Source organism: Peromyscus californicus, unplaced genomic scaffold (assembly GCF_007827085.1).
Source record: "Peromyscus californicus insignis strain IS unplaced genomic scaffold, ASM782708v3 Scaffold_7__1_contigs__length_154581171, whole genome shotgun sequence".
NCBI classification, from domain to species: domain Eukaryota; kingdom Metazoa; phylum Chordata; class Mammalia; order Rodentia; family Cricetidae; genus Peromyscus; species Peromyscus californicus.
Genome location: NW_026294595.1, coordinates 61563284 through 61588730, shown reverse-complemented (window position 1 = coordinate 61588730; position 25447 = coordinate 61563284). Strand labels below are relative to the sequence as shown.

Here is a 25447-nt window from a genome sequence, read left to right as displayed (position 1 = left end):
TTCTTATTTGTATTTTTTATTTTTATTATTTCTCTTTAAGTTTTACTTGGGGAGTGGACGATACAAGGGTGAAGGGTAGATATGGAAGGATTATGAAATGAGTGGGACTGGGGTGTATGAAGTGAAACTCCCAAAGAGTCAATAAAAAATTGTGTTTAAAATAAATAAATGAGGGCACCTGCTATTCATCTGGAATCCAGGCTCCTGGGGAATCTGCTAGAGGGTAAGAGATAGGCTCTGGGTAGGGGGCTTGCCAGTTCCTTTACAGCAGCTGTGAGACAGAAGCTGCTATACATGAGTGTGGCTTGCTCGGCTCCTAGTCCAAACCGAACGACCCTCACAACTATAAACCACCTGGTTTGGGTATTTGTCCCACCAACTAGATCTTTTAGAACCTCATTCCACTGCGTCCTGTCACGTCAGACAACACTCATTACAAACTGCTCTCAGCTTAGCACACACGAGCTCCTGCACATTGAGAAAACAGATCTTAGCTTTTGTCAGATTTTTAAAGGGGTCTGAGACCTGAAAGAGTCTAAGCCTTTCGTTAGACTCTGAAAGGTCTGTCTGCTCTTTGGAACAGCATCCTCCACTACAATGTAAACTCTAAGAGGGCAAGTGTCTTATTCTGTTTTGCTCTGATGTATCCCCAGGGCCTAGAATGGTACCCAACACATTCTTGCATAGGTGTAAAGAAATGACCAGGAGTCTCAGACAAGAAGAGTACGATCATGTCTGTGGCTGAGTTACCCCAAAATATAAGGCTTTTAGCAAACATTTATTATCCAAGCTTCTCCAGGTTAGTAGGAGGTAAGTTGTGACTTGACTGGGTCTTGACCTTCAATGTCTCTCTCCCAGACTGCAAAGTGTGAATCAGGGATGCTATCTGCAAGCTGAGCAGGGGCAGGCGCACTCACACAATGGGGCATTCACCATGTAAGGGTTGCTTACCACAGGGGCCTCTTCACAGGTCCTCACAACATGGGAGCTGGCTTCATCGGAGTTAGCAAGGAAGGGAAGAAGTGCACGCAGCCCCTCGTAACTATATCTAATCACCTTAGCTATGATCTTTTTATAAGAAGTAAGTCTCGTGATCCCGTGCACATTGCACACAGGGAGAGGATCCATCTAAGAGCAAAATACATGGCGGTATTACCTGAGGCCCCAGGAACCTTAGAAGTTGCCTACCACAATATACTAACCAAAGAAGGCTTAGACCAGAGCCTACTGGGTCAGGCCGGGGAGGGGGAGGCAAAAACTAGCGGTGAGAGATTTGATGGACAGCTGAGGCTTTGCCCACCTTCCAACAGGCTGCTATCAACCTGTAATGCAGATCTACAGATCTTCTGACTTTTTAAAAGTAGCCAAAGCCCAGTGGTTTTGCATGCCTTTAATCCCAGCATTCGGGAGGCAGAGGCAGGCAAATCTCTGTGTTTGAGGCCAGCCTGGTCTACAAAGTGAGTTCCGGAACAGCCAGGACTGTTACATAGAGAAACCCTGTTTAGAGAAAACTGAAAAAAAAAAAAAAAAATTGCCAAAGCCTAGATTTTTGTGAGATATTTCCTGATTTTTAAATCTGGGAAAATCAAGCAAAACCACATTTGGGTTTATACGTACTCCCAATGGCAGGAAGGACCTAATTCAGTCTTATTTCTCCCACCCTTTGAATATGTCTACTATCTCTCCCGTCCTTTACTCCACCCAACTTGTTCATTGGCCGCAAAAACCTAACCAACTCATTCTGTGCATGTTCACAGAAAATGGTCTAAAAATGCAAAAATGCTACAATATTGTCTCCCTAGGGAACTGCCCTTAAGTCAAGAACAACGGCTTAAGTAGCCTCGGGTCTGTGACTTGGGATCTCAGCTCTGCCTTGGACAAGTGATTAACTCTTGAGAGCCGCAGCCTCTTCATCCATAAAACGCAACCGTTGTACCTGCCTCAGAGTTGTCCTAACATTAAGCAAAATGACGCATGTGAGGCCCTCGCAGAGCCTAGCCACGGCAACTCAAAAAACGTGAGCTGGTCTTCTGCCATCACCCCTCTCTCCTGTCTGCACCACGTCCCTCCTTGATCCATTATTTTCCGTCACCTAACACTATCTGGCTGGGAGAGGAAGCCTTTGGAAAGCAGAGCTGTCACTGAAAGGTTTAAATCCTCTAACAGGCTGCTGATGCCTTCAGCAAGCGAAAATCCAAATAGTTTAACACAGCCCACTCCCTAGGCTGTTCTGGAGCTGAGCCTGCCCAGGCTTCTGGGCGCATGGCTCAGCTCTTGTCTTCACACTTGGTGTTGCAGCCACTCTGGAGCTGTTCCACAGCACTCCACACTTCCCTGCCATGGCGAAGCCGTTCTATTCAGGAGCTCTTCCCGAGCTGGAACGTCTTCTCCCTCTGTCCACCGGGCCTTGTTTGTTCCAGCTGTGCACTGTCAAGAAAATACTCATTATGTCCCTTTTTAAACCTGAAGGCAGATACGGTATGTCCTTTCCTCACAGTAACTCCTCTCTCTTCCCAGCATTGTGCGCGGCTGGCAGAGCACAAGAAAACGCAGTAACTTTATGGCGCTGGCCCCAACAGCTCAGACCTGAGGGCAGACAGCGCCACCTGCTGGCCTGCGTTTGTATTTCAGCATTTAGAAAGCCTTTATATAGTGTCTTCCCAGCCTAATAAAACAACGGTTTTGAATTTTTACAGAAGTCCATCTAGAGTAGTGGTTCTCGATCTTCCTAATGCTATGACCCCTTGATACAGTTTCGTATGTTGTGGTGACCCCCAACCATAAAATTATTTCGTTGCTACTTCATAACTGTAATTTTGATATTGTTATGAATTGTAATATAAATATCTGGTATGAGGATATTTAATATGTGACTAAGAGGTTACATATTAAGACCCACGAGTTGAGGATCGCTTGCAGTGTCTCCACTAACCATCAAATTTAGCAAATTATTGAGTATTTGATGTACTTCAGATACTTTTCTAAGTGTTTGAGTTACTAGTTTTCACCCTCACCCAAGGAGGCAGGTAGGCCCACACTGCAGTTTTACAGGTAGGGTAACTGAAGCAGTTATGACTCTCAAGTCATGCATCTAGAAGACCTCAGCCAAGACCCAAACCCTGTTTGAACCTGCACTGGGAAGCTGAACAAAGTCTCTGCCTCTATGCCCTTCACTGCATCCCAGACACCTCTATCAGGAACGCCTACTTTCAGTCAACAAGTGTCTTCTAGAATGATCCGCACATTCTGAAAGCCTCACTCCTCCAAGGGCCCTCCTCAGACGGAAGTGGGACTTAGCCTCTTCTCGGTCAGTCCTGGCTTCCCACTGCTCTCCTGTGCCACCTGCAGCAAGCAGCGGCCTCCTGAACCTGCTTCCTTACTAGACCTTCAGTCTGGACGCGTGGACTCTGTTAGATACTGAGAAGCGACCAAGGAGCAGTCTGATCAGATGAACACAGATGGCGGGAGCCATCTAGATCACCTTCCATGATGCTCGGCCAGCCTCGCGCCTTGACAATGCCATCTAGCGCAGTTTGGCTACTTGCTTCCTAAATCCCATCCATTGTCACTTCCTCTAGATCATTTCATTTTAGTATGTGCTATGGGTAGAAATGACTGCTCGCCTCCACTTAATATCTAATTAAAAATTTTTAGTGCTTCCCACCCGAGTCACTCTACCAAAGTACAGAGGTAGGTCACAGCAAGCAGCACACCCTGAACAAAAACCTACTGATCTCACTAGTCTACAGTCCTGAAACAAAACCCAACCCCCAAACAAAGAGAAAGCCCATCGCATCCAATTCCATCTACTGTCAGGTGCTCTAGCTGAGTCATTACTCTCAAATACTAAAGACACTGCTTTTCACAAATCTGTTTTAATACAGATATATACATATACACACATACACAGTCACAAACCAGCGTGACAAATTCCCCTTCTTTAGTCAGGAGAGCTCTACCACACCCAGGGGTCCTGGAGACGCTCCAGTGAGCCTAAGCATGACAGTTTTCACATACGACACCCATTAGGGAACACTTAAATCGGGTAAGTGGCAAGGTGCACCCCAGGTGTACACTGCCTGGGGCCTCATGCGGGTCCAGAGCTCTGCTGTACCCTCTTCATCAGCTCTTCATCCTGCATAGACAGCTCTGTCAACTTTTTGCCCATCCTCTCATGGATGTCCAAGTACTTGGATACACATCGGTCCAGGCACACAGACTCCCCTTTGGACAGCTCTGCTTCCTTGTAGTGGGGAGGCACACATTTCCGGTGGCAGGCACTGGTCATTCTGGGATTAGAGAGGGACAAGGTTGTATCAGTAACTTCCTGTGGCAACCCAGAACCCTTCAACAACTTCAACCCTCCAGTACTGATTTTTGCCTCACCCTCTCCCCCAAGAAACTAGTGGAAATTCTGTTTTCACTTCAAACGCCTTGGAAGGTTCTTCAGACTAAGAACCTTGTTTGAGACATGTATAAGACTAGTTAAAGAGGAAGGACTTGCTGGATACTGGCTGTGTACCAGGCATCATGCTAAATGCTAACACAGACTCTGTTACGTAACCCTCACAGTAGCTCAGTGGGGTTAACACAATTAAATCCCCAATTGTACAGACAAGGAAATTAAGACAGAGCAGCTCAGTAATTTGCTAAGGATCATACAAAGCCAAATAGTCTGACCTCATAGTCTGCATTTTAAAAACCATTCCAGCCGAGTGGTGGTGGTGCACGCCATCAATTTCAGCACTTAGGAGGCAGAAGCATGCAGATCTCTAAGTTTGAGGTCAGCCAGGTCTACAGAGCCAGTTCCAGGACAGCCAAGGCTGTTATACAGAGAAACCCTGTCTTGAAAAATCAATAATAATAATAATAATAATAATAATAATGAAAATAAAATTCTAATTTGTGGCCTCCAAGATAAATCAACCAATGAGAAGAGCTTCTGCTGACTAAAACCCCCAAGTGTCTCACTGTTTCCTGAATGATATGCTTGATGCTAAAGGCTTTCAAGTTCAATACTGGTAATGTCATCATGAAGTAATGTTTATTATGTCAGTTTTATTGATGATATAATCAATTAGGAGACAACTTGTCCAAAGATATTCAGTGGGTGACTGGTGCACCAGGATTTGTTTCCAAATTGGCCAAACAGCTCTAAGCAACAGTTGTGAAGCCAGCCTGAAGTATTGGTTCTGACATTGCTACTGACCAGCTAGGGACTAGCTATGAGATTATTAAATCCCTCGATGCCTCAATTCCCTATGTTAAAATGGCACTAATAAAATTAACCCACTGATTTTAACTTATTTCTTTCTTTCTTTCTTTCTTTTTTTTTTTTTTTTTTTAAAGACTAGTATCATCTACCCCAGGCTGGCCTCAAACTCACTATGTAGCCAAGGACCGTGAACTATTGACTCTCTGGCCTCCACCTCTGAGTGCTGAAATTACAAGCACCACCTCAGTATCAAACCAAGGGCTTCCTGCATTCTAGACAAGCACCCTACCAAGAAAGTTATATTCCCATCTCCCAGTGAGTTATTTTATTGGGGGACTGGAAAGATGGCTCAGTGGTTAAGAGAACTTACTGCTCTTGCAGAAGACCTGGGTTTGGTTCCCAGAACCCACATGGCAGCTCACAACTGTCTATAACTCCAGTTCCAATGGATCTGATGCCCTCTATGGCCTCTTCAGGCATGTGATGTACATACATATATGCAAGCAAAATATCCATACATATAAAAGAAACACAAATAACAACAAAAAAAACCCTTAAAAATGATAATGCATATAAAATGCTTTGCAAGTACCTAGCACAGAGTTAAAGTTTAAGGAAGGCTGGGTGTGCACACCTTTAATCCCCAGCACTCAAGAGGGAGAGGCTAGTGATCTCTGTGAATTCAAGGCCAGCCTGTATACAGAGCAAGTTCCAGGCTAGCCAGGGTTACATCAGGAGACCTTGTCTCAAAAAAAAAAAAAAAAAAAAAAAAGAAGAAGAAGAGAAGAACAAGAAGAAAAAAGTTTGAATATTAGCTACTAAACGCTATTAACTACTAAATGACTGTTGAGACGGCTCAGGAGGCAAAGGCACTTGCTGCCAAGCCAGAACTTGAGTCCAATCCCTGAGACCCATGGTAGAAGGAAAGATGGACTCCTAGTAAGATGTCCTCGGACCTCCACTAATGTGCTGCTGTGGCATGCATATTGGCACTCATAAACAAACACAAAAAACATAAACAAAAGTAATTAAATGGGCTATTTGTTAAAAAAAAAAAAATGTTAGTGGTAGTTGTTTTTGAAACTCACTAGATCCCGGACTGGAGATTCTCCTTCACGCCCCTTTACGCCCTCTAAATAGCCAAGTCCTTCTAGTGACCTGTATTTACTTTAGCCAAGCACGGTGAGGGTGGGGCAGAGGTTGGGGGGCGGGGTGGGACTTGGCTCCACTACCTCATGGAAAGCATTCGTTACAAGTCCTTCACTCTGTCCTGGTAAGGGTGACTCCCAATTTCCCAAGACAAGGTATCGTGGAGTGGTTCTCATTACCTGTTGTACATGTCCGCCATCATCTCCACCTCCAGCTCCGCAGCCAGCTGCTGGGCTCTAAGCGGATCCATGTCAACCTAGCACCGTGGAGAATAGCCTCCTGGTCTTTAGTCCTAGGAGCAGACATGATCGTCAGCACCGACCCCTCCCGCTTCACCCTATGATCCGGGGGCTGGAGGACTCGAGGAATCACAGCGTTTCAGACCAGCAGGGACCACTGCCCTCAGTAAACGTAATCAGCCCTCTTATCAGAAGTGGGAATGAGGCCCTTCAAGGGGACAGTGCCCAGCTCAAGGTCACTCAGGATGTCACGAGCAAAGGGCCGGAAACTGAGACCTCTCAATCCCTCGAGATCTCTCCTAGCCAGAGGATGGACGGTAGGAACAGAACAATCGAAGCCCTGGGCCTTGCCCGCACGGCCCTGAAATCCGACCCTAACCACAACCGAGGCTCCCGGAGCCGGCCCAGACGCTGCGGTTGTCATGGCGACGGCATCATCAGGGTCCCTCCGGGGGTCAGACACCGTGGGTCACTCACCACGGCCTGGGGCAGGTCACAGATCCCACGACGTCCCCAATTTCGGGTCAATAGTAAAAAGTTGCCGGGCACCCAGCTAGGCGAAATGAAAAGCACGTGGGTCACTTCCGGGAGGGAAGTCCAACCTCTTCTTTGATCCGGAAGGAAACGCCGACCAGGCGGCGCTGGGAAATCGGCTACCATAGAGATGGAGCCACCGGCTGGCTGAATGGAAAACGACTTCAATTTGCTAGAGAGGACTCCAAAGTAGCATAGAGGCTTGAGTGAGGGGCAGAGCGCCAGCAGCCCTGTTAGCGGGCCAGTCCTCGGGTTGTCCGGGAGATGTTTGATTATTTGCAGTCTGGAAGGGGCTTGGCTCCCCGAACCCACTAAGGAGAGCCCACGTCGGGGCGCAGACAGATCTTGTGTGAAGAAGGGAGAATTTTTCCCAAAGGGAGCCTGTCAGTTTTGCATGCTAAAACCACCTGGAGCACGTTTAAAAAAAAAAAAAAACCTCAATGCCCAGACGTTACCTCATACCCGTGAAATCAGAATCGCTGGGAGTAGGACCCAGGCATTAGTAAACAAACGAGCTGTGTGTGCATCATTAACCGGTGGGGTTGCAGAGAGAAGGATGCAAGGTTGCTGCTCTCAGAAAGAAGAAACACGTGCAGAGTTTTTGTTTGTTTTTTTGAGACAGGGTCTCACGGAAACCAGGCTGCTCTCTAATTTGCTATATAGCCCAAGATGATCTACAACTTACGATCCTCCTGCCTCTCTCTTGCGCTAGTGCTAGGGTTCCAGTTGTGCTCCACGATGCCTGATTTAAACTAGGATCACATGCAAGCTATAGGCAAGCGCTCTACCAACTGAGCTGCTTTCCCAGCCCTGGAGCATGTTTTATTGTACTTCTTCATTATACCCACACGCATACGCATGAACAATAAAAATAAATAAATAATAATAGCACTGGTTTCAATCTTTTAAAACACTTTTATTAGGGCAAATTCACAACACACAGAAAACACAGTCTACCGAACATCAACATAGCTATCACCAGGATTTAATGATTCTTAAAGTTTAGCCCCATTTTCTTGATCTCTTATCGTCTTTAACGATGAAGTCTTTTTTTTCCCAAAGTGTTATGCTATGCTACTTTCACATCTTCAGCTAATAGTGATTTCTCTCTCTCTCTCTCTCTCTCTCTCTCTCTCTCTCTCAGTGCTGAAGGCTGAATCCAGGGTCTCATACACTCCAAGCAAGCAAGCATTCCACCACTGAACTACACCTCTCATTTGGTATACTTTTTAAATTTAAATTTATTCATAAGAGCATGTGCCGTGGGCACATGTGGAGGTCAAAGGACAACTTACGGGGCTGATTCTGTCCTTCCACCACGTGGGTCAGAGTCATCAAAGTTGTCAGGCATCCTGGTAAGCACCCTTACCCACTAAGCCATCTCAACAGCCCACTTATTTCTTAATGTAATCTATTGCAGATTTTGGGGGGTTTTGTTTGTTTGTTTGGTTTGGTTTGGTTTTTGGTTTTTGGAGACAGAGTTTCTCTGTGTAGTTTTGGTGCCTGTCCTGGATCTTGCTCTGTATATTAGGCTGGTCTCAAACTCACAGAGATCTACCTGGCTCTGCCTCCTGAGTGCAGGGATTAAAGGCGTGTGCCACTGCTGCCCAGCTTATTGCAGGTTTTAAAAGTCAGTTATCTTTCTATGTTTTTTTTTTTTTTTTTGTGTGTGTGTGTGTGTGTGTGTGTGTGTGTGTGTGTGTGCGCACATTGTGCACGTGGAGGTTGGAGGATAACCTCTGGTTTCCATCCTTAACTTCCACCATTTTTGACACACAGGCTCTTGTGTTTGCTACTGCCTATGCCGGGCTAGTTGGTCTGAGAGTATCCAAGATTCGCCTGTCTCTGCCTCCTATCTCACTGTAGGAGTCCTGGGATTGTGGACCCATCCTATATCTCTGGCGTTACATGAGTCCTGAGGATCTTAACTTGGGATGTTACTATGGCAAAGCAAGCTCTTGACCCACCTGAGCCATCTCACCAGCCCTATTGCAAATATTTTCTCCAACCTCTCAAAAGGGTCTTATTTTTATTGTAATTAGAACATTTAACATAAGATAATTACTTGTACAATATAGTATTGCTATTTATATGCACTGTATTGCACAGATCTCTAGAATTTATTCATCTCTAGAATATACTCATCAATGTGTTACAGTCCTTATAGAAAGGTTCTGTATTTGTCACTCACTCTGGGACAGTACTACTTTCTTGAATTGGGATTCCAGCCCCAAAGAAAGGAATGCAGGATCTCCCCATTGGGACCTGCCACTCATAAGAGACTTGGAGAGCACAAAGATAGATGTCTCCCTGAGCTGTCCTGAGAGGAGCAGAAGGTGAGAGGCTGTCCCAGTAACAGGTAGAAAGCCTCCTTGGCTGTTCCTCATCACTTCTACTTGCCTCTATTGATGACTGTCTGGCCCAGACCACCACAAACTCTTCTGCATCACCAGGTTAGTCTCCTGGCTGCTCTCCCTACTCCTGCCGATACTTCACGTCTGACTGTTCTCAAAACAGCAGCCAGAGTGATGTAAAAAACTAAAATTAGATCATGTCACTCACCCCTAAATACTGCAGTGGTTTCTAATCATAGAGCAAAAGCCAAAGTCTTCTCAATAGCTTGTAAGATCCTGCATGGTGTGGTCCATTACCTGAGAACAGCACCTAGAGGAGGAAGGGCTCACCTCAGCTTTCGGTTCAGGAGATGCACTCCACTGCGGCACGGAAGGCATTGTGGCAGGAATGGGAGGCAGCCAGCCACATCAATGGCCATAGTCAAGACACGCAGAGAGAAGAGTGCTGCTACTCAGGTCACGACGTTATCCTTTTTATTCTGTCTATTTATTAGCTGTCCCCGTCCAAGGGAAGTTGCTACAGGCTTTCTGGGTGGGTCTTCCCCACCTCAGATAACCCAATATAGAATTAGGTTGTGGACACGCCTAGAGGTTTATCTCCTGGGTGGTCCTAGGTCCTATCAAGTAGATAATCAGTATGAGCTAGTACAAATCCCACATGACTTGCCAACCCAGTCTTCTTCCTTTTATCCCCAACTGTTCTCCTGGCCCCATGCTTTGCCCAGCATTACTGATACCCTATGTCTTTACCCAACACATACATCATACCCCCTTCTTCCTAGTTACTCTTCTCTTTGCCAGGGATGCAGGTGCCCATCCCTGTCACAGGCATCAGTCCCAAACTTCTTCGAGGTCTTTATTCCTATATCATTTGCTGTAGCTACAAATATATTCTCCTCCCTATAAAACAAAGTCAAAACAAACACAAAACCCTGTCATTTACCCTGATTCACCTTATTTCATAGAATCTATGGCATCTAATATAGTCCATATTTTACTTGTTAATGTGATTACTATCTCCTCATACTAATATTATTTTCTTTTGTGTTCAAAGCTGTTGTCTCCAGGACTTACTTGGTGTTCACTGACCATTGCATCATCAAAGAATGAAAGGATTATATAAGAGAAGTTATGATGACTGATGCCACGACCTTCTAGTTTCTGCTGTTTTTATTATCTAGTGACAGCAGGACAAGAAATGAGTTAAGGGAAGGAAAAAAATCACGAAGCCAGAGAAATGTGGGAGAACTCATCTGTCTTCAGCAGATAATTTTTGGATGGATGAAGGAGATGTACTAGAGACAGATGTTACACTTATTTGAACATCAGTCCCCAAACCTGGGTTAATAAAATAAGCTCTCTCTCACATCGCAGACACTGACCCCAGCTCCTTTTCTTTTCCCTGCTTTCCTTGATTGATTCCTTAATTCAATATCAATTTATCAAGAACCAGATATGATCTAGGCAAAGCTCTGGGTCTACATCTGTGAGCATGGAAAATAGATTCCCTGTCCTCATAAAGTATAGAGGAGAGAGAGAGAATTTACAATAGATTTTAAAGATCTATTTATTTTCATTTTATGTGTAGGAGTGTTTTGCCTGCATGTATGTAGTGCACTACATGCATGCCTTCTGAGGTCAGACAAGGGCATCAGATCTCCTGGAACTGGAGTTACAGATGGTTGTGAGCCATTATGTGGGTGTTGGGAACTGAACCCGGGTACTCTGTAAGAACAGCAAGTGCTGTGCTCTTAAACACTGAACTATCTCACCAACCCTAAGAATGAAATTTTTGTTGTTTTTCAAGACAGGGTTTCTCTGTGTAGCCTTGGCTGTCCTGGAACTCATTCTGTAGATAAGGCTGGCCTCAAACTCAGAGATGACCTACCCCTGCCTCTGCCTCTTGAGTGTTAGGATTGAAGTGTGCCCACCATGCCTGGCTAAGAATGCTTTTTCTTTTTTTGGTTTTGGTTTTGGTTTGGTTTTTCCAAGACAGACTTTCTCTGTGTAACTCAGGCTGTCCTGGAACTCGCTCCGGCCTCAAACTCACAGAGATCTGCCTGCCTCTGCCTCCTAAGTGCTAGGATCAAACGTGTGTGCTACCACACCCCGATAAGAATACAACTTTTGATTCCAGTAAATATTATGAAGTACATACATAAGCAGCGAGAAGATTGGAGAGAGCTTGACAATCATGGAGGACCTCTCTGAGGGGAAAAAAAATTGAGCTGGGTCCAGAACACTGAGAAAGAGTCTGTCTCACAAAGAGCAGAAGGAAAACCCAGTCCTGAGTCTGGAAAGCACTGATTGGATTTATTTAAGGAACAGGAAGCAAGCCAGTGTGGCTGAGTGGAAGGAGCTGGGGGAGGGGAATTGGAGGAGTCACAAGTTTCATAAATGGGAGGGGTGTCCCTGCCCACAGTCTCCAAACGGTACCCTCCTTAAGTTGTATGACACATAGCCAGGACAAGGATTTGTTTCCGTTTTTCTGAGCAGACTTTCAATTCAACACACACACACACACACACACACACACACACACACACACACACACACACACACACACTCAGAGCTGATCATGTATCAGTCAACCCTGCTCAAAACAGAATCGATGAGTTATTTGTGATGTAGATGCTAAGTCCCGTGTTTCATTGGCTCTCTCCATTCCTCTCTCCTCTTGGCCCCTCCCCTTTCAAGCTTCCTGGTCCAGTGTGAGCCCACTGTTGGCAGCTGCCCCACTTGCCACCTCCTGAGCCCACCCCTCAGCAGCTGCTCTGCCTAGGGAGGGGTAAAGGAGGCGCTCAGAGGAAGACTGGAGGCCAGGGGCTAAGTTAGGAGCACAGGAGGTCCTGCCTGGCTGTGGATGATCACAGGCGACCGCAGAGCTGGAGACCATGTTCTAAACGGGCCAGGCAGTGGCTTGTCAAGATCTTCAGGCCAGAGCACTTCAGGAAAGAAGATGCTGTTAGGGTCGAGAGGGACCGCAGCATGATTGAAAGGTGCCACCTGTCAGATCTTCAGGGGAAATTTGAGCCTCCCAGTCTAAGAGAAAGTGTTGTACCAACAGGGCGGTAAACAATGCTCTTCCCGGGCTTCTAGAAGGGGGTGGAGGGGGGGGGGAGTGAAAGCAAGGAGGCGGGACTATGAGCTGGGGGCTCAAAGCTACCAGAACTTAAAGGACCATGGGAGTAAGGCTACTCAACGGGAACGAGGCAGGAGCTCCCAAGCTGCAGGCAGAACCCCACAGGTAGGAAAACCCCTGGGCCCTTTTCGAATTACTCCAGCCCCTACTCTTCCTTCCAAGAGCCGGATCTTCTAACAGCGACCCTACAATGAAAGAAATTCAGGCTGCTTCCGAATTCTCTCCACTATATCAACTGTTTTTAGCTGCCTAAAGGAGTTGGGTAAAACGAGGCCAGGTACAGAGTAGCCTGCAAGTGGCCAACTATGAAGAAGGCCTCAGGGGGACAGGTGGAGATCTTGGGGGACTTGGGACGACGCAATGGCCTCTCCAAGAAAAGGCTGAGTTGTAAAGTAGGGGCCTCAGAACTACTGGGAGAGGGACTGGGCAGTAGGAGGAGATAGAGGCATCCCAGAAACAGCGAGCATCACTCACACTGTTGAAGGCTCGGAACTTGGGTTTTCCTTCTGGATTGGGGGAGCTGAACTGAAAAGCCGAACTGGACACAAGATAGGGGTAATAGTTGGGGTTCAGGAGGACGAGGGAAGAAGGAAGCAGGGAGTAAAGCTGGAAAGGAGTGATGAAGAAAGCTTTGGTGAAGGGTCTAGTGTGCACTTACAGGAGAGAGAAAAACTGCTCAGCCTTATTGAGTGGCTCCTCGCCACAGGTGCGATGACCAGTCTTCTGAGCTGGGACTGCTGAAGGGGCACTGGGCTGAGGATCGAGTGGGAAAAGTATCCTCAATCCATGCTCTAACCCGGGACTCAGGAGACCTAGGTTCCAGGTGTGGTTTGGCCCACTTAATTCTCCTATGACGTTAGTCTCAAGAACTATAATCCCTAAACCAGACTCCTAAACTTTAAAAGGGGGCTAGTTCCACCCTTCTGAGGGGTCCGTCAAGGAGTGACTAAGGTAAAGCAGAGCACTTCAGTGTAAGCTGCAAACTGCCGTAGCATCATGAGCACTGGGGGAGGAGAGCTAGCCTCACTCCTCAGAATTCAGAGCTTCTTCACTCCTTGTCTATTTGTGACAAGCCCAGAGGGGAAAGCAGAGGTGACGAACAGGCAAGGTAACTGAGGTGTGCGCATATGTTCCCATGCATACTGTCCCCCTGCCCCCAAGTGTGTAGTGTGCAGCTAGAAAGATGGTTGAAGCAATCCGCTATGTCTTAGCCAAATATGCCGCACTTGGGGGTATAAAAAGGGCTGTTACCATCTTACTGACATCCAGTTCTCTCTGGCTTATGTCACTCACAATGCCCTGGGGACCAGGTCAGGTCCTCACCCTGGCTCAGGGATGGCACAGTCAATCTTCACCAGGCAAGCTGTGGAGTAAGGACTCCTTCCAAATACTGCCCATGTGCTAGCGACCTAAGCCTTCCACTCTCCATGTGGGCCAGACCTATTCTATCTACAGAAGTGAAAAGGCAGAACAAGCGTCACACAGTAAACAGAGGCAGCTGGAATCCTGCCGTCACAAGACCACAATGCCTTCCACCACTGACTCACACCGTCTTCCCCATGAGGACAGAGAGGGAAGAGGGTTTGTGGCTCATTCAGATCTTGAACATGGTTTTGTCAATGGGATCAATGGGAATGCCTCACGGACAGCATTCCAGTAAGGAAAGAGGGCAAAGAGAAAACCCATGGCCAGGAAGGTCTAGGAAAAGGTGAATTCAATGATATTCAAGCTAAGTTTTCAGTTTTTTTTTTTTTTTTTAACTCAGTGGCACCTGATACCTGCTTAAGTGCTAATGATGCTGTGTATCTCTAGGAGGGTGAAAAGCTGGCTATATTTGGAACAACCTTGGTCAGTGAATAAATACATCTTCCTCTCACTGTCAAGAGAACCTTTTTGTCCTCTTTCTCTCTCTCTCTCTCTCTCTCTCTCTCTCTCTCTCTCTCTCTCTCTCTCTCTCTCTCCAGCCTCAGCTGGCCTCAGCTCACCATGTGCTGGGACTGATCCTCCTGCTTCTACCTCGCAAATGCTAGGATTACAGGCATGTACCACGATACTCAGTTTATACTGTGCTGGAGGTTGAATCTAGGGCCTTGCTTGTTTTAGGAAAGCACTCTGCCGGTGAACCCATCCCTTTTGTGTGTGCCACACCTCTACAGAGTACTGTCTAGAAACATCTGATCTAAAGCTGGGGCTCAGACGGAATGCTCAGTAAGTGACTAGAATGCCAGGGTCCATGTGCCGTGACCTCCTGACCACCACCCGTGCGTGCTGCTACACAGATGCTTTCCCCCTCTTGCTAGAATATGTGGCTGGAGCTGCTTCACCACAAAGGGGCTATCATGGTGGACAGTCTTCATACCTTTACAAAATTCCATCTGCCTCCTAGAAAGTGGAGAGCACCATACCCAGAGACCCCAGGACTCCTGTCTGGAGGAACAGGAACAAGGAAGTGGGTGGCAGAATGTATCTTGTCTTCATGCCGCCTGGGCTCTGTCCAGTTTACCAAGGTGTCCTAGGTACTCTCACCAAGAAAGAAAGTACTGCCAAGAGCAGGAGGTATTTTTAGCCAATGACAGGAGTGTCCACTTTTCTTACTGTCTGAGTCATGCCCTGAACTCTATTTGGGAGCTGTTTTCTTTGTAACTAGACCCCCAACAAGAGAAGGTAACGAGGGAATTGGCCCCGTCCCCACACCAAAACTATATACCATACTCAAAGAGGAATCCCCAAGTTAAGGGGTCTTCTCCACATGTATCCAAGAGCAGGTGGAGGCCAGCTTTGCAGACTAGAGAGGATGTGATTCTATTCTCTCACCAAAGCAAACTCTTCTCATTCACTTTTTCAAGAACCACAGAGGTTCAGAGACTCGCCTGCCCCGGGGCTCCCAAATCGTGAGTATTTTTACACCATCTCTATGATCTGACATTTGTACCATCTTTACTCGTTTCCTAAATGCCTGTCTTGTTTTGAATTAAGTTATTTTTAAATCCAATAATGCGTTTTAAAAAGACACTTCAGATCACTGCTGGAGATGGAAGCTCGATATCGCTTACCAGAAATAGAAGGTAACTGAAAATCCATACAATAGAAGCAAAGCAGGGCTGTTCAGTTCTGTTGGCCAGCCTGCTTTCGGCTCTAGGGGGCGAGCAGCAAATGTTCCTTCCAGGTTCCAGAACAATGGTATTACATTGTGACCACCTCCCTTGTTAATCAAAGTGAGGCAAAATCATTGAAAAGGCACTATGTGAGGCTGGACATTTCACTCAGGGGTAAAGTGGTGGCTTGCATGCATGAAGCCCTAGGTTTGATGACAGCAATAATAATAATAATAATAATAATAATAATAATAATAATGGCCAAGTATGGTGGTGCAAGCCTGTAGTTCCAGCACTCAGGAGACAGAGGCAGTAGAATCAGGAGTTCAAGGAAATCCCCTGCTACAAAACAGGTTTGAGGCCAACCTGGGCTACATGAGACCTTGCCTCAAAATAATAACAATAAAAAAAAGTCAGGGGACTGGACCTACCTGGACTGAGGGGACTGGACCTACCTGGACTGAATCTACCAGGTTGAACTCAGTCTGTGGGGAAGGCTTTGCCCTGGAGGAGATGGGAATGGGGGGGGGGGCTGGGGGGAAGGTGAGGGGGACGGGAGGGGGGAGAACAAGGGAATCCGTGGCTGATATGTAGAACTGAATTGTATTGCAAAATAAAATAAAAAAAAATAAAATAAAAAGTCATAGCATACAGAAGGGCCTTGGGTAAATACCATCCAATATCAAGTCAATATGGCCCAACTGCCCCACTTTAGCAAAAGAAGCGCTCTATCCTTCATGTTACCACAGGGAGAGTGGGTATGTTGTCATGCCCAACTAGTTAGGGAAACAGGACAGAACCAGAGACTTCTTGACTCCCGGGCCAGGGCACTCAGTGGGCAGGGTCTGCACCTCATGCTGGAGTAGTGTGTGACAAAGTCTTCATGTCTTCTCTTTCTAGACATGGAACGGACAGAAGAGAGTCCCTCTGAGAACGGGACCACTGTCTCCCCAACTGCGGGGAATCTTGACACACCAGGAAATCAAAGCACTGCGGAGGAGGTGGCCAAAGGTCCAGCTGGGACAAGTGTCAAAGACCCTCCGGATGAGGCAGAACAGGAGGGTAAAGCAGCCCCCAAGGGGGCTGTGTCGGGGGAGTGTCCGGAGGACGCAAGTGTATTAGATGAGCTCAAGGTAGACCTGCAAGGGGAGGCCAGTGGGAAGGAGGAAGCCAAGGGTGACCTTGCAGAGGAGGAGGGTGGGAAGGAGGAGACCACCATGGCTTCCCAGGAAGAGACTGGCAGGAAAGAAGACACAACACCTGAACCCAGCGAGGTTAAGGGAAAAAAGGAGGCCATGCTGGCCCCAGAGAAGCAGAAGTCTGACGGAAAAGAGGCCAATCTGGACTCTAAGGAGAAATTCGATGTGAGTGATAAAGCCAAGCCTGAACCCAAGGAGGGTGCTGGGGCAGAGGTTACTGTCCAAGAGGCTGAGATGGAATCTCAGAAGAAGGCTGATGTGAAGGACCAGGCCACAGCTGAACTTCAGGCAGTCGATGGGAAGGAGGTCGTCGATGGGAAGGAGGTCATCGATGGGAAGGAGGTTGTCGATGGGAAGGAGGTCATCAATGGGAAGGAGGTCGTCGATGGGAAGGAGGTCGTCGATGGGAAGGAGGTCGTCGATGGGAAGGAGGTCGTCGATGGGAAGGAGGTCGAAAGTGGCACAAAGGAGCTGGTGGTGAGTAGGGCAGAAAGGAGGGTCTCGAGTCCCCTCTTCCTCGGGAACCGAGGCCTCCCTGACTCCCTCGTTTGTTTATTGTTGTTGCTGCTGCTACAAATCCCCCAAGCAGACCAATTTAAAGGGGGAGAGTTTTATTTTGGCCCGTGGTTTCGAAGGTTTCAGTCCTGGCTTCATTGCCTTGAGGTCTGTGATAAGGCAGAAATATGAGAGGGGAAAACTGTTTTCCTTACAGCAGTCAAGAAACAGGAGACAGAGAGGGAGAAGAAATCTCTGAACATAAGACATTCCCCTCACTGGGGAGATGGCTCAGTGGGTAAAAACTCTTGCTAAGAGGGCAGAAGCACCTGGGTTCAAATCCCCAGAACCCATGTAGGAGTCAGGCACAGTAGTACACATCTGAAGTCCCCGTGTGCCTGAGGGAAGGCCAAGACGGGAGAATCCTACTACACACCGGAGGACAACAAAGAGAACTGGTTTGAAAGAAGGAGGAAGTAAGGGTTACACCTGAGGCTGTCCTCTGACTTACACGTGCACGCATGCACGCACACACTCACACACACACACACACACTGTGGCATGCGTGTGCCCATACTCACACACATAAATACATTCACATACACACACACACAATCGCAGCACACACACACATCACAAACACACATGCATCACATAAAAGATATGCCCTTCAAAGGCACACCCCCCCCCCCATGATAGATCCTCTAAGTAGTCTGTTGATGAGGTTAGAACCCTCATGATAGCTACCTCTCAGTAGACTGTGTGGCCACTTTCTATCCAAATCATACCTTGGGAAAGTACAATCTTCCTCCACCAGGTATCAAGATCCTGGGAGTGGGGATGGGGAAAGGAGATTGTGGCTCAGACTGCCTTCCAAATCTTTCTGAAGTTCTTAGAAAGCCTTGGGTAGCTGCCCACACAGATCCTGTCCACCCCAGGAGCCAGGGAGTCCCACTGAAGAGCAGGAGCAGGGTGAGGAAAAAGAATCAGAAGAAAGGACAGCGGTGATTCCCAGCTCCCCCGAGGAGTGGCCTGAGAGCCCCACAGATGAGGGAACCAGCCTCAGCCCAGGTAAGGGAGAGCCCAGGGTGTTGCATGACTACCCTGAGGAAGGATGCTGCAGGGAGCACAGGACAGACAGCCTCAGCTTCCTTCTGCTCTCTTCCTTCCCTCCAGATGGCTTGGGTCCAGACTCTACGGCGTCTGGAGAGACCAGTCCTTCAGCCAGGTAATCTCAAGCCCTGGAGCTCTGACTCCTCCAGTCTCCTGCTCCTTTTGAAGTCAACTGTCACCTCTCTCTGGGCCTCCCCAGACCTGATTTCCAGATATTCCAGGATTCCTTGTATCTCAGACAGATCCCAGAAAACAAATGGAGGGAGAGGCATGAACGGTGCCTGGTCTACCTCCTGCTCCGTGGCTGAAGCCTCTTCAGGCCCCACAAGTATTCGTTACAGCTCTCTAAGTGTCGTCCATAAGAAGGGTCAGAAAGCCTGAGTCTGGACAATGGCTCTGCCGCTTACCAGCCCGGTGACCTTGGCTGTGTCCCTTAGCCTCTTCGCGTCTGTGAAGTGGATATAACAATTGTAAGGACCTCACCGGGTTATTGTAGGCTCCAGTGACTTGTGAGCAAGAAAAGCGCCTGAGCACACAGTGCCTGCCTGACATATGGGAAGCGCTACACAGCTAGCCTTATTCTTCCATCGCGCACACTTCAGTCACTTCCCTGTCTCTTGGGGAAAGCTGACCAATGAATACTCAGCAAGCATTTGCGCAGCTTTGTAGTAAGCGGCAGCTACCTGACCCCGTTCTTCTGTAGGCCTCAGAATCACCTTGTTAGGTAGGCATTCTTGTCCCCATTTTACAGACGGGGAAGCCGAGGCTCAGAGAAGTAAGGGGGCAGCCCCAAGATCACACAGCAAATAAGAACAAAGCCAGGATCCAGACTCAGGTCAGAGCCCAGGTGTGCCCTAGTTCTGCCCCCTATGGCCTCAGCAGACCACGTGTTCCCCAGAGTTAGCCTGAGTCTGTTTACTGCTTCTTGACCCTTCCAGTGCTAGGCACAGGATGAGTGTGTGCACCAATTAAGCTTAACTGCGCAGGCCTGTCTATGGCAGTGACCTCTGCCCAGCCAGCCCCCCAGAGCTGTTCTGCACCCTATGGTGTCAGTTGAACCTCCTTTCATGCTTCTGTGACCTCTCCATGTAGTGAGTCTTCGCCCAGTGACGTGCCCCAGAGCCCCACGGAGCCCCCACCCTCGGAGGAAAAAAAGGAGAGAGCACCAGAGCGCAGGGTGTCGGCCCCTGCTCGGCCCCGGGGACTCCGTGCACAGAATCGCAAAGCCATCATGGACAAGTTTGGCGGGTAGGATGCAAACCAGGAGTCAGGGTGGGCTGAGATTTCCCTAGGATTTGTGGATGGGGCTAATGGAGGGAGGTCTGGGGGCCAGTGGAAACCATCAAGGCCAGACACACACCTGTAGCCTGAGATTCCTCACAATGGGATGTTTGTGGTTTCTTGCCCCTCTCCTCACAGGGCAGCCTCGGGCCCCACTGCCCTCTTCCGGAACACGAAAGCCGCGGGGGCAGCCATTGGTGGTGTTAAGAACATGCTTTTGGAGTGGTGCCGGGCCATGACGAGAAAGTATGAGGTGGGCAGGGGCTGGGGATACAGAAGGGACAGGGGACACTTTTTTTCCTCCGGGGCAATAGTGCGGTGGAGAATCCGAGGGTTCGGATTCCAAAGGGTGAGAGAGGCAAAGTCCAGGCCCCCCAGCCCGGGGCCACGAAGGTCTTCCATCCCCTGCCTGTCTATCTCAGCACGTGGACATCCAGAACTTCTCCTCCAGCTGGAGCAGCGGCATGGCCTTCTGCGCCCTCATCCACAAGTTTTTCCCAGACGCCTTTGACTATGCAGAGCTGGACCCATCAAAGCGGCGGCACAACTTCACCCTAGCCTTCTCCACTGCAGAGTAAGCCTCAGTCCCGGCATGGCAGAGTCAGAAGGGAAGTGGGTGGCCCCAGGGGAGTCCAGGTGCGTGCAAAGGGTGCATGTGGGCAATCAAGCTAAGGCTACTGCCACACAGCCTTGTATCTGAGGGTTTATTTTTTAAAGCAGCTCTGGGTAAATGGCTCAAACAGAGAAAACTATGCTCCACTGTGGCTTATATTCTAAATGAATAGACAGGTCGTAAGAACATGCATGCAGATAACATATAAGCAGTGACAGGTGCCCTGAAGAAAACTCTGGGGCCGAGGAGATGGTTCAGTTGGTAGAATGCTTGCAGCACCACCGTGAGGACCTGAGTTCCATCCCCAGGACCATGTAAAATGCCAAGGGCGGCACAGACAGGCAGATCCCTGGAACTTGCTGACCATACTAGCCTAATTGGTGACCCTTCAGTTTGGTGAGAAACCAAGACTCAAACAACATGATAGGCGGCTCCTGAGGTACAACATCCAAGGTTGACTTCGGGCCTCCACAAACCTGAACACGCATGTGCACATGAACACACACATCCAAAGAAAATTCGAAATTCAAGCAGAATAAGGGAGAGAAGAAAGGTAAGCCTTCTGGTTTGGGACAGGGGGGTTACAGAAACTTGAGGTTAGGTTTTGACTCTGTGTAACCTTGGACACGCCCACACCCCTTTATCTCCATGATGTTTCCCCTTTTACGGAGATAAGAACTCAGTAACATAATTAAGTCCCTGTAACCCGCCGGTAACAGGGCCTAACCCACAGCAAAGCCCTTCAAACACTCTTGGCTACATGACTATCATTATAAAGAATGATGTCACGGCTGTTATGGTAATTACCATTCACTCTGGGTCCTGGAGGGGCATTATTGCCGAGGCTCATACAGCCACATGTCAAGGGTAGCAGCTGCTGGAAGGGTGGTGTCAGGAAGAGTGGGGCTGATGGAAGAAACTGAGACAAAGACAAGGCTTTGAACAATGGGTGTGGTGACACAGGACTATATTCCCAGCGGTCACGAGGCTGAGGCAAGAGGATCTCAAGTTCTAGGCCCACGTGGGATATGCGGCGAGAGAGCCTATCTTAAGACAAAAGCAACCAACCAACCAACCAAACAAAAAAACATGGTTGCCAGAGTGGGGAAAAGGGGTCTGGGTTCCCACCATCTTCAACCTCCCACCTCCAACCTGGGCGATGACCCCAGAAAGAAACTTGTAAGTCACTGGTGGAAACAGGGTTGTACAGGGAGTGTGGTGAACACGAGGGCAACTCAGGCCCCTGACAGACAGACAGGTGCTTTTTCTAAAGCCCACACATAGTGGTGTGTGCCTATAATTTCAGCACCCCAAGACTGAAGCAGGGTTGCTGAGAATTTGAGGCCGGCCTCATGTCTACAGTAAGACACCATCGATCAACAGCTAAGGGTGTACTTCAGTTTATAGGGTGCTTGCTTCCCGTTCACGAAGTCCTGCGTTTGATCACCAAATGTGATGGGGCACACCAGTAACCCTAGCTAGAGGAGCGAGAGGCACGAGAATCAGAAATTCAAGGTCATCCTTGACTACACACGGAGTTGGAGGTCAGCCTGTGCTACAGGAGAGGCCTGTCTCAAATAAATAAACATATAAACCCTAGGAATGGCAGTACCAAGTTGTCTGGCCTGGGAAGCCAACCCCTCTCGTCTAACCCAGGCATGGCCACCCACCAGTGGGGAGGAATGTGTGTTTTCCTCAGGAAAATGAGAGTATTATATTGATCCATACTTCTCAACTTTTTTTTTTTAAACAGCAAGTTTTCTCAGACATTGGTTGAATGAGCTACATAGCATACATATGAAGGGGAGACCTTCCAGTTTGTTGATCAGTGGCCAACTCTCTTTTTCCTAAGAGGGTCTCTGGGGACATGTCCTTAGGGCCATGGGACACATGGATGTCACTTAAAAGCCACCAGATGGCCGGGTATGTAGCACATGCCTTTAATCCCAACACTTGAAAGGCAGAGGCAAACAACAAAATTCCAGCCAGACTCTGTATTCCGGACAGTCTCTTCCGTTTTCTGTTGTTCTGCCGTGGGATGTGACGGTCAGTGAAAATGGAGTCGTATTTCAGCTCAGCGATGCTGAGTAAAAACTCCATAAACCAAGCAAGCACCTGCCGAGTGTTTGCCTGGACCCACTCACTTGTCCTCACAGGTGGAGGTGGGCAGAGGGGCTAGGGTCTTCCCAGGTCCTACAGGAGGACTGTGGCAAGGTAGGTGTTATGTGACTCCTGGTCTAGCTAAGCTTAGAGGCAACAAAAGAGCAGGCAGCTCTGCCCCAGCCAAACATCCTAATCCAGGGAGTGCAAGCCTGGTTTCCAGTGAGGCAGAGCCCCGGAGAGGCAGAGGATGAGCTGAGGATGACTGCAGGCCTTGGGAAGCACCAGGCAGCTGAACAGGACCGAGGCTAAGGAGAATTATAGAAATGGAGAGTGGAGCCGGGTGGCAGTGGTGCATTCCTCCAATCTCAGCACTTGGAAAGCAGAGCCAGGCGGATCTCTGTGAGTTCCGAGGCCAGCCTGGTCTACAGAGTGAGATCCAGGATAGGCACCAAAGCTACACGGAGTAACCCTGTCTTGAGAAAGAAAGGAAGGAAGGAAGGAAGGAGAGAGAGAGAGAGAGAGAGAGAGAGAGAGAGAGAGAGAGAGAGAGAGAGAGAGAGAGAGAAAGGAAGGAAGGAAGAAAGGGAGAGAGAGAAAAGAAAGAAAGAAAGAAAGACAGGAAGGAAGACAGGAAGGAAGACAGGAAGGAAGACAGGAAGGAAGGAAAAGAGAGAGAAAAGAAAGAAAGGGAGAGGAAAGAAAGAGAGAGAGAGAGAAAGAAAGAAAGAAAGAAAGAAAGAAAGAAAGAAAGAAAGAAAGAAAAAGGGAGAGTGGAGAATCATACTTGAGGTGCCAGGGTTTGAATCCCTACTCCTTTTTCCTAACTCTGAGGCCTCTCAGAAGTGACAGGTGAAAGGGGGCCTCTGCCACAGCTATTGCCCTGAGCTCCTGATCCAGAACTCTCCTCTAGTTCTCAAAGGCCTGGCGGGAATAGAAGAAATGACCAGTCCAGAGCCCCAGTGGGGCTGCACCGCTGCACTGTTGGAGGAGCCCTGCTCTGTTCCGGGCTCCATTGGCACAAAGGGCCTGCCTTTCCAGTGCTGGGGGAATAGCAGCGGCCCACACCCATGGGACTGAGGTTGAAGCCCTGGATGCAGAGAGCTTGCTTGTCCTAGTCTTCAAAACCCTTCACACTGGGCCTCTCCCCCAGCTTCCAGGCCAGTGGCTTACACATCAGCCCAACTGTGGCAGCCCCGAGAGAGGATTTCCGCTGGGCCTTCTGGGCCTTCTGGCTCCCACGGCCAGCATCCATCGTCGGCTGGCTGTGGCAGCCCACACTGCTGAGAGCCAAGGTGCAAGAGGCACTGGGCAGGCTTAGGGCTGAGTCCCAGCTGTTACACTCCCACCGTGGGCAAAGCACCAAACCCTCTGAGCTCAGTTCCTCCTCTGCTCGTTAGAGATAAAGAGGAGTAACCGAGACCATCTCCCGGGATCACCCGATAAGACACCTGGCACCGGGCAGGGAGGCCCCAGCAGCGATTAGGCCAGCTTATCAGCCTCAGCAGAGCCAGGGATATCAAGTAGCCTCAAAATGCAGCTGGGACGTTAAAACAGGAGGACTTGCTGGGTTCCCTGCAGTCTGGAAACACACCAAGCCGTCCTGCAAAGGACCTCTGCAAATGCCCTTTCTCCACCTGCTGTCCAGCACCCTACTACAAATTACCAGAGGTCCCCTCTAGCACAGAGCGGTCCTTTTCTGCTACCTTTTTCTCCCTTGCACCTCTCACCAGTCTGATACCCCTTCTGCCTCATGCGTTGGATTTCTTTGGCACCGCAGAGAGCAGAGTTTTGGCTATTCACTGCTGACCAACAGAAGACGGCCTGGCACCCAGTAGGCGCTTAACAAATAGGTGATCTAACTGAATGGAGCTGCAGGGCTGCCACAAGCCAGCACTCTAGGTAGGACTCATGTTCTGTCCTCTGAAGTATTTGCTGTCCCTAATCCACAGCACTGCTGTCCTTATGTTCAAGAAGGAAGCTAATACAGGCTAGAACACAGAGGTTCCCGTGTGAGGATATGGAGACCCAGGTCCATCTTGCCCCTGCAGGGGCCTCAGTTACCACACTCAACCCACCCTAGAATGGCTGACCTGGTGGCCTTCGCTTGCCTGGACCCACCTCCTCGGCTCCCTCCTCACCTTTGACCCTCTGCTCCTCATTCCACCCTCAGGAAACTAGCCGACTGTGCCCAGCTGCTGGACGTGGATGACATGGTGCGGCTGGCCGTGCCCGACTCCAAGTGTGTCTACACCTACATCCAGGAGCTGTACCGTAGCCTTGTGCAAAAAGGGCTGGTGAAGACCAAAAAGAAATGAATGGCAAAGCCGTGCGGGCGGAGGAAGGGGGGGGCAGCTGACAACGGTAGACTGGGCCTCCAGGCGTGAAACAGGTGGCACCGGTCTCAATGGCATTAAAAGAACTGTTGTAAAATCCCTCTCATTCCTTGATGCTCCCCGCACCCCAACCAGCCACATGTATGCAATAGGCGGTGGCCAAAAATAAAAAGAAACCCGCATTTGGAGCTAGGGATGGCAATTTGCTCTCTCTCCTCCCTCTCCTCTCTTCCCCTCTCCCCTCTCCTCCTCCCTCTCTCCACTTCCCACAGTGGGGGAACTTCTAGACAGGAAGTAGACTATCTCTAGAAATCTCTCCAAACTGGGCTGCTGCGACCGGCCAGTGGGTGGCGCTCTTGAGATGGACAACATTAATTTTTATTTGAAACTCAATGGTTTCAAATAAAATTAATCCCTCCTACTCTGGCTGAAGTTTTACCTTGTGTTGTTCCGCTGTATCGAAGCTCAGTTGATAATAGAGGACTGGTCTGGCATATATGAAGCTGTGAGTTCATTCTCTAGCACCAAACAGGGAAGGATAATCAGATATGCTGCCAAGGCTATAGGAAGAAATGTGGTCTC

At 48.7% G+C, this 25447-nt stretch overlaps 2 protein-coding genes across 6 annotated transcripts; one reads left to right on the top strand and one right to left on the bottom strand.

Moving 5' to 3' along the window:
* Positions 1-3856: 3856 nt before the first annotated feature.
* Positions 3857-7213, bottom strand: Timm10 (translocase of inner mitochondrial membrane 10). The gene is made up of 3 exons (XM_052725519.1): positions 7081-7213; positions 6544-6656; positions 3857-4289 (listed from the first exon to the last, which is right to left on the bottom strand). The coding sequence occupies exons 2-3, from the start codon at positions 6612-6614 to the stop codon at positions 4088-4090; spliced, it is 273 nt and encodes a 90-aa protein (XP_052581479.1). The 5' UTR covers positions 6615-6656; positions 7081-7213; the 3' UTR covers positions 3857-4087.
* A 4881-nt stretch (positions 7214-12094) lies between these two features.
* Positions 12095-25053, top strand: Smtnl1 (smoothelin like 1). 5 transcript variants are annotated; one of them, XM_052725752.1, is made up of 9 exons: positions 12096-12490; positions 15480-15524; positions 16629-17404; positions 18361-18493; positions 18599-18650; positions 19628-19783; positions 19955-20069; positions 20239-20390; positions 24703-25053. In XM_052725752.1, exons 3-9 carry the CDS (start codon positions 16631-16633, stop codon positions 24845-24847), a joined length of 1527 nt encoding a protein of 508 aa, XP_052581712.1. In that variant the 5' UTR covers positions 12096-12490; positions 15480-15524; positions 16629-16630; the 3' UTR covers positions 24848-25053. The 5 variants fall into 5 exon arrangements, with proteins under 5 accessions (XP_052581713.1, XP_052581712.1, XP_052581710.1 ...); XM_052725750.1 differs by having other exon boundaries at positions 12096-12738; XM_052725753.1 differs by lacking the exon at positions 15480-15524 and having other exon boundaries at positions 12095-12738.
* The last annotated feature ends 394 nt before the right edge of the window (positions 25054-25447 follow it).

Excerpts from the sequence above, each read along its gene's own strand:
- Smtnl1 (XM_052725753.1), top strand. The coding sequence starts at position 16,631 with ATGGAACGGACAGAAGAGAGTCCCTCTGAGAACGGGACCACTGTCTCC. Across the intron at positions 17,405-18,360 it reads GTGGCACAAAGGAGCTGGTG|GAGCCAGGGAGTCCCACTGA; the intron begins GTGAGTAGGGCA and ends TGTCCACCCCAG. Across the intron at positions 20,070-20,238 it reads CCATGACGAGAAAGTATGAG|CACGTGGACATCCAGAACTT; the intron begins GTGGGCAGGGGC and ends TGTCTATCTCAG.
- Timm10 (XM_052725519.1), bottom strand. The coding sequence starts at position 6,614 with ATGGATCCGCTTAGAGCCCAGCAGCTGGCTGCGGAGCTGGAGGTGGAG. Across the intron at positions 4,290-6,543 it reads ATGGCGGACATGTACAACAG|AATGACCAGTGCCTGCCACC; the intron begins GTAATGAGAACC and ends CTCTAATCCCAG.